This window comes from Oncorhynchus tshawytscha, linkage group LG09, assembly GCF_018296145.1.
Source record: "Oncorhynchus tshawytscha isolate Ot180627B linkage group LG09, Otsh_v2.0, whole genome shotgun sequence".
Lineage (NCBI taxonomy): Eukaryota > Metazoa > Chordata > Actinopteri > Salmoniformes > Salmonidae > Oncorhynchus > Oncorhynchus tshawytscha.
The window spans coordinates 13,955,534-13,964,316 of NC_056437.1; the positions used below are offsets into that span (position 1 = coordinate 13,955,534).

The 8,783-nt window shown below is 44.2% G+C and overlaps 1 protein-coding gene across 1 annotated transcript in view; it reads right to left on the reverse strand.

Moving 5' to 3' along the window:
- Nucleotides 1–8,783, reverse strand: part of LOC112257298 (follistatin-A-like) — a 13,282-nt gene extending 4,499 nt beyond the window's left edge. The window contains exons 1-5 of the mRNA XM_042326576.1: nucleotides 8,551–8,783; nucleotides 7,654–7,845; nucleotides 6,708–6,926; nucleotides 1,885–2,109; nucleotides 1,348–1,578 (exon numbers count right to left, since the gene is read on the reverse strand). Coding sequence (XP_042182510.1) covers nucleotides 1,348–1,578; nucleotides 1,885–2,109; nucleotides 6,708–6,926; nucleotides 7,654–7,845; nucleotides 8,551–8,644 — 961 coding nt within the window. The 5' untranslated portion in view covers nucleotides 8,645–8,783. The remainder of the gene's footprint in view (nucleotides 1–1,347; nucleotides 1,579–1,884; nucleotides 2,110–6,707; nucleotides 6,927–7,653; nucleotides 7,846–8,550) is intronic.

An 8,783-nucleotide genomic window follows, 5' to 3' on the forward strand; every position in this document is an offset into this window, starting at 1 on the left:
CTTTTTTCTCCCCAATTTCATAATTTCCAATTGGTAGATACAGTCTTGTCCCACAGCTGCAACTCCTGTATGGACTCGAAAGAGGCGAAGGTAGAGAGCCATGTGTCCTCCGAAACATGACCCCGCCAAGCCGCACTGCTTCTTGACACACTGCTCGCTTAACCCAGAAGACAGCCACACCAATGTGTTGGAGAAAACACAGCACAGCTGGCAACCGAAGCCAGCGTGCGTGCGCCCGGCCGCCACAAGGAGTCGCTATAGCGCAATGGGTCATGACTGTAACAGTAAGGACCTCAGAAATTCATGTTCATCACTCACCACACTAGGTCATTAGATGCCTCCCAAAAATAAGTCTCTGCAAAAACAAATCAAAGCTGGTAGTTTTTCCTGCGTTTACAATGTATCCAATTTCACTTTGTGTGGTTGTTAGTTTACCTTTCTGTAACTTTGTAGCAAATACGGTCTGCTTGTGTAGGTGCTGTCACGTTCTGACCTTTATTTCCTTTGTTTTGTATTTATTTAGTATGGTCAGGGCGTGAGTTGGGGTGGGCAGTCTATGTTTGTTTTTCTATGATTTGGGGATTTGTATGTTTCGGCCTAGTATGGTTCTCAATCAGAGGCAGGTGTCATTAGTTGTCTCTGATTGAGAATCATACTTAGGTAGCCTGGGTTGCACTGTTTGTTTGTGGGTGATTGTCTATGTTGATTGCTTGTGTCAGCACAGTTCTCATTAGCTTCACGGTCATTTACTGGTTTTGTATAGTGTGTTTCAGTGTTCAGTGTTTTCTTTATTCAAATTCATGATGAACACATACCACGCCGCATTTTGGTCCTCCGATCCTTCTCGCCTCTCCTCTTCAGATGAAGAGGAGGACATCCGTGACAGGTGCTTATTGCAAAGTGTCCCGATATCTTTTCCAACTGTCCCATTATCTGGTTTTAATGCCCATTCTAGAATGCCCTTCTAGCCAATCAGAAATTAGTATTCAACAATGATCTGGTATAAGGGGACTAATATAAGGTGACTTTAATCACATTGGAAAAATTGGGTGAGGGATGTGTTGTAGTTGAACCCACATTATCTTTCCTCCGGAGTTTATCCTAACTTCCACTTAAGTTAAATGTTCACTTAGTCATGCATCGATGTCAATGGGAGACTAAGTGAAAATTCGGCTTAAGTGAAAGTTAGGATTTAGGATTATTATTTATGACTTTGGGTGAAGTGACTGAGGAAAAGCCTGTTTTGAAGTTTAAGACACTTTCTCATAAGTTCTCAGTGGGTGTGCGTCGCTGTGGTGCACAATGTAGGGAATAGGGTGTCATTTCACACATCAACCGTAGACTTACAGTTGCAGGATCCTGAGTGTTTGACCTCCAGGTGACGCTGCTGAGCGCATGCGGCCTGCCTCATGGAACACTCGCTGGGGTAGGTGTTGTTGTCGCTGGAGCACACACTCTCACCCGGGCGACTCTCCGGACATGGCTCGTCACACACAGAGCAGCGTCCGCGGCCACTCGCTTCATCCCACAGACACCTTTTCGCTCCCCGACACACGATGTCGCCACATGACCGGGCGTCTAGAGAGGAGACACACACAGAAAGCATCAGACAATATTATCACACTCCCACACAGACCCAGGCCAGCACGGATCTATTTCTGATTCACACACACAACATGATTCTGGTGATGGAGATAGACGTAGTGTCCTGTCTGTGTGTATGAGAACAGACAGAACAGACATGTTTTTGATGTTTATTAGGCCTACTACTCTGGTATGTTCTGACAAAGGTCTTGGCGCATCAAAACACTGAAATCTTCATTGATCTAAGCGTGATGTATCAACTTTACAAACGGCACCCCATATTGATGCTTCAGTACTTACCAAGGCATTTCCCTTCGTACGCCACGCCGATGGACCTTCCCAGGATGCACGTGGCTCTCCTCAGATGACAGGCGCTGGCATAAACAACGCCGTCGTTGCCACACAGGTACTGGTCAGGTGACTTCACCTCTGGACACTGGTGATTACAGGCCACACAGTAGGCATTGTTGGTCTGGTCCACGACACACGACGCAGAGCCAGGGCAGCGAACTCCGTGACATGTCTCTGTGAATGGAAAGACACACACACACACATGTAGAGGCATGACTCACATGTGACACTATTCATGTCATGTGAAACATTCAAATTACACACAATTGAAACATTTCACTTCACAACTCTCAGATTCCACCAGATAAATACACCTGTGATGTTTATTTTTCCTTGCTGCTAGTCTATCTATACGCTTTCTTACTGCCTAAGTTTGACTTAGCTTATCTGTGATATCAGATGGCAGACTCCACCTCACACTTCTGGTCTTTTTTGGACCTGCAGACATGGCCGACTCCAGGCATAAGCGACATAACAGGTCTATTGAGAGTAAAAATAGTGAAATACACCAGGAGCAATTTCGAAATTTGGTTGTGCATCAGTAGTTTTTCTCTTGTTATGTCAGTCACTCAATTAGCTGACAATTAGCCATGTCAATGTTTTGATTGGTAGTTAGTCTAGCATGCTATCTAAACTTGTAGCAATCTTGGCTGAGTACCGACTGTGCCCAGCGGCCCTGACTTTCAGGGGGCCCCTATTGATTTTTTTTAGTCATTCTCACTCAGATATCATATTAACATGGCATAAGTCATGGCAGAATGTGTAAAGTTATAGGAATTTAGCTTTAAAGGCCCCCAATAGAGGGCAATGCCATCACTATTTCGACATAATTTCTGTCCAATAGCAGAAATTCTCATTTAGGTTCCACCTCCAAAGAATGATGCATGCTGATAATACATATTCACGAATTGAGGGAGGGAACATGGAGTGGAGAATTGAGGGTTTCAACATGGAGTGTAGAAATAATATCAAGCAGGGCACTGACATCCATCAGTGTAGCTAGCTAGCATGCTAACCTTATATAGCTAGCTAATGTTACTAATTGCCTCATTCAGCGCGACACATCTCCTTCACATAGAGTTGATCATGCTGTTGATTGTGGCCTGTGGAATGTGGTTCCACTCCTCTTCAATGGCTGTGCAAAGTTGCTGGATATTGGCGTGAACTGGAGCACGTTGTCGTACACGTCAAGCCAGATTATCCCAAACATGCTCAATGGGTGACATGTCTGGTGGATATGCAGGCAACAGAAGAAATGGGACATTTTCAGCTTCTAGGAATTGTGTACAGATCCTTGCAACATGAGGCTGTGCATTATCATGCTGAAACATGATGTCGTGGTGGCAGATGAATGGCACGACAACGGACCTCAGGATAACATACAATTGTGTTAATTGTCCGTAGCTTATGCCTGCCTATACCATAACCCCTGCCACCATGGGGCACTGTTCACAATGTTGACATTAGCAAACCGCTCACCCACACAGTCTGCCATCTGTCCGGTACAATTGAAACCGGGATTCATCCGTGAAGAGCACACTTCTCCAGCGTGCCAGTGGCCATCGAAGGTGAGCATTTGCCCACTGAAGTCGGTTATGACACTGAACTGCAGTCAATCCAAGACCCTGGTGAAGATGACAAGCAAGCAGATGAGCTTCCCTGAGATGGTTTCTGACAGTTTCTTCAGAAAGTCTTTGGTTGTGCAAACCCACAGTTTCATCAGCTGTCTGGGTGGCTGGTCTCAGATGATCCCGCAGGTGAAGAAGCCAGATGTGGAGGTCCTGGGCTGGCTTGTTTACAAGTGGCCTGAGGTTGTGAGGTGGTTGGATGTACTGCCAAATTCACTAAAACAACGTTGGAGGTGGCTTATGGTAGAGAAATGAACATTCAATTCTCTGGAAACCGCTTTGGTGGACATTCTGCTGTCAGTATGCCAAATGCACGCTCGCTCAAAACTTGAGACATCTATGGCATTATGTTATGTGACAAAACTGCACACAAGGTGCACCTGTGTAATGGTCATGCTGTTTAATCAGCTTCTTGATATGCCACACCTGTCAGGTGGATGGATTATCTTGGCAAAGGAGAAATGCTCACTAACAGGAATGTAAACAAATGTGCGCAATTTCTTTTTGAGAAATAAGCTTTTCATGCATATGGAACATTTTGGGGATCTTTTATTTCAGCTCATGAAACATTGGACCAACACTTTACATGTTGCGTTTATATTTTTGTTAGGTATAGATAAACAAGTTTGTGGAATCTGTACCAATCAAAGCAGTGGAATGTGGTCAAAACCATTCATCTTGGGGGGAGCGGGGTTCCAAAATGCAATCATATCACACACAATTTTACAATTTATAAAATGGTCATATTTTTTTTTTAATACAGACTAACTCAAAAATAAGTAAAACTTGACAAATTATCCAATGGGTTATGATAATTTGCTGGTAAAAAAAGTGGAGTTACAAAAACACAAGTGTGCACACCCTATTTTAATTTGCTCCATGGCTCAGGCAGCCAAATGTAGACTACAGCGAAAAGCTGTTTGGCTCAGCCAAACATGGTCTATTGTATTGCTCAGCTTAATTGCAACTCGTGAAGAGGAAGAACTTTGCAGGTGTTTCTGATTAGCCATGCTGGTGGGTGGTAACATTCAAACAAAACCCAGCCCTGAAAAGAAATGTAGACAGGAAAGTATTAGCACGTCCTATCACAGAGGAAACGCACAGCATTGATACTGAAAACATCCAAAGTTACTACTTCAACCCAAAATATATCATACTTTGACTTAATTTATTACTTATTGATTGAAATCATTGTGCAACATCATGGGCATCGTCTTTCAGCTGAAAAAAAAGTGAATTTCCGCACTTCTGGGCCTTTAAAACTGCTAAAATGTTCTCTCCACCCCATGGCAAAATGGGTTGAATTGCAGGAAATTAGCTGTAAAACTGCACATTTCTTCTCTCTGCCCCATGGCAAAATTAGTAGAGTTGCATAAATTTTGTTATAACATTTTTTTTTTTTTTTTTTAATCTCTCCGTCCCAAGGCAAAATGTGTAGAATTGCAGGAAATGAACTTTAAAACTAAAATGTTTCTCTCCGTCGTACAGAGAGGGGCCAATAAAATCCCGCTTAGGGCCCCCAAGAGGCTAGAGCCGGCCCTGCCTGCAGAACTAGAGCTGCCTAAACCCATCTGCCTCTGTGCCCATGCACCAAAACATGTTCTATGAATCAGGTCGATAGGGGAGTCTTCCCTGAGCTGTGTGTACTGTCTTCCAGTGTCTGAGTCTGTTACTGTAATGCCTATTCTACAGCCTCCAGGCCATGGTACTATACTCCTAAAAATAAAGGTGCTATCTATAACCAAAAGGGGTTCTTTGGTTGTCCCATAGCATAACCCTTTGAAGAACCTCTTTTGGTTCCAGGTAGAAGCCTCTGTGGAAAGGGTTCTACAAGGAACCTAAAAGAGTTCTACCTAAAACCAAAAATGTAAGTGCTACCTAAAAAGAGTTCTACCTAAAACCAAAATGTAATGTCTAGTCTACTGTCTCCAGACCATAGTACTGTAATGTCTAGTCTACTGCCTCCAGACCATGGTACTGTAATGTCTAGTCTACTGCCACCAGACCATGGTACTGTAATGTCTAGTCTACTGCCTCCAGATCATGGTACTGTAATGTCTAGTCTACTGCCTCTAGACCATGGTACTGTAATGTCTAGTATACTGCCTCTAGACCATGGTACTGTAATGTCTAGTATACTGTCTCCAGACCATGGTACTGTAATGTCTAGTCTACTGCCTCCAGACCATGGTACTGTAATGTCTAGTCTACTGCCACCAGACCATGGTACTGTAATGTCTAGTATACTGTCTCCAGACCATGGTACTGTAATGTCTAGTCTACTGCCTCCAGACCATGGTACTGTAATGTCTAGTCTACTGCCACCAGACCATGGTACTGTAATGTCTAGTCTACTGCCTCCAGACCATGGTACTGTAATGTCTAGTCTACTGCCTCCAGATCATGGTACTGTAATGTCTAGTCTACTGCCTCTAGACCATGGTACTGTAATGTCTAGTATACTGCCTCCAGACCATGGTACTGTAATGTCTAGTATACTGTCTCCAGACCATGGTACTGTAATGTCTAGTATACTGTCTCCAGACCATGGTACTGTAATGTCTAGTATACTGCCTCCAGACCATGGTACTGTAATGTCTAGTCTACTGCCTCCAGACCATGGTACTGTAATGTCTAGTATACTGTCTCCAGACCATGGTACTGTAATGTCTAGTATACTGCCTCCAGACCATGGTACTGTAATGTCTAGTATACTGCCTCCAGACCATGGTACTGTAATGTCTAGTATACTGTCTCCAGACCATGGTACTGTAATGTCTAGTATACTGTCTCCAGACCACATACAGGCAGTACAGTTACCCCCCTTGTGCCATACATGGGCAAACAATCGCTTAACCCAAGTCTGGAATAGTCTCACAAGTCAGATGATTATTTCAGAAATATCACTTATATGTGATAGACTGGAAATGAAAACCAAGTCTGGCAATGGTACTCACTGACCCTTATACACATACTTTATAAATGAATCGGTCGGGTTGTAAAATTCATGAAACGTTCCCAAAATTCTTAGAATCAGGATGGAATAAACAGGGATGGAATCCTCCAACCGGGATATCTGGAAAACTTGGGAATTTTGGGGAAAGTTTAATGAATTTTGCTACCTTAATCCCGAGGGGGACTTACTGCGGCAGCGTCCGTGGTACTGGACCTCCAGGTCAGGATGGTTCCTGCAGCGGGCCCTGAGCATTGTACACTCATCCTTGTAGGATTTTCCATCCGACCCACAGATGGACCCCCTCCTTGTGACGTTGGAGCAGTCCGGAGCACACACACACCTGGGCTTGTTCCTCTTGTTCATCTTGCATCTCTTCCCAGGACCGCAGTCAACGCTATCGCATGTTTCTGGGATGGATGGATGGATGGATAGGTGGGTGGTTGGTTGGTTGGTTGGGTGATTGGATGGATGCATGGATGCATGGATGGATGGATGGATGGATGGATGGATGGATGGATGGATGGATGGATGGATGGATGGATGGATGGATGGATGGATGGATGGATGGATGGATGGATGGATGGATGGATGGATGGATAGGTGGGTGGTTGGTTGGTTGGGTGATTGGATGGATGCATGGATGCATGGATGGATGGATGGATGGATGCATGGATGGATGCATGGATGGATGGATGGATGGATGGATGGATGGATGGATGGATGGATGGATGGATGGATGGATGGATGAATGGATGGATGGATGGATGGATGGATGGATAGGTGGGTGGTTGGTTGGTTGGGTGATTGGATGGATGGATGCATGGATGGATGGATGGATGGATGGTTGGGTGGATGGATGGATGGATGGGTGGATGGATGGGTGAATGGATTAATTTAGGAACAAATCAATGATAATGAATATGATATAAGATTATTATGATATAATATGATATAAGGCCAAATTCCTTTATCAAAACCCATTATAGCAGGATACTATATGGAGAGTAATTATAGTTCATTAACATGCCATACACATGATAACATGTTGGAGTTTTTTGTAAGAAGTTCCACCAGAATAAATTCCATCAGAATAATGTTGCACCACTTGAAGTCATGATATTGATCATCACTCACCTTTACAAGGTATGCAATTAGGCGCGCCTCCATTGAAGATCATCCATCGGAACAGCGTGCTGTTGGGCACATCTTCCTCAGTCCATGCGGTGCCCAGACGGCCACTCCGGCAGCAGTCCTCTCGGGTCATCCCGGACATGTAGAGCACCTGGCACCGGCCGTTCTTTCCCTGCTGCAACCAGCAGTTACCCGCTGGAGAGAGACGGTCCGTGTCCAATTAAAGTATCGTATGCGCACGCGTATAACGGTAGAGTATTGCCTTATTTGAGCATGCTACATCTTTAACAGCACCAACTTTTCCCCATAGCACCCTATATCCATTTCTACTTTTTTGTTTAGAGAAAAGTTTTACAATACAGGTTATGCCAAATGTGTTCTGATTGCGTAAAGACCAATACATCCCAATGCAGCGTGATTTCACCGGAGGACTCCAAGGAAGAGCAGCGTGTACTCCTCCTTGGGACCCACCAGTCCATCTGTCTCAGGCTATCAGCTCAGCTTGTAGGAGAATGACCCACTTGTAAAGGTATAGGAAGTCACATTGACTAGTCTCCGACCCTATTATGCAATAAAGCTTGTACCTGTCCGTCTACCAATTGGTCATAGATTTTCTTTCTGACTAGGCCTACCCATGCGTCATTTTATGATTGATCGCATGTTTTGATTAACTATGTTAGATCCAACATATTTGCTTTAGACACAATCCCAATCATTCAAGACAAATCTGAGAACACAACCCACACAATAACCCATATTTTCTCATGAGGTATTTGGAAGATAGATGTACTGTTCTCGCTTGGCTGATGCTTCAATGTCGCCTACAATTTGACCATAAAAAGTTATACCATCCTTACTCAACAGTATAACTGGTCACATAATCAATCACAGCATACTCACCCTGGACTTTGTATTCCTCCATAAAGTGAGTGAACCACATGAAAAGTGCAATCACGCCTTGACGGAGCTGTGGTGTTTGTAGCATCCTAAACATGGGAACGGATGGGAGAGTGGCGCGAACGACTGCAGTCCTGACGCGCAGCGGATAAGTTGTGTCTGTGCGCACGCGATGCAAAGCTCAGTGAGTGACTGTCAAACTGTCTGACTCCGTCTCTCTTTTAAAATCTTTAAGG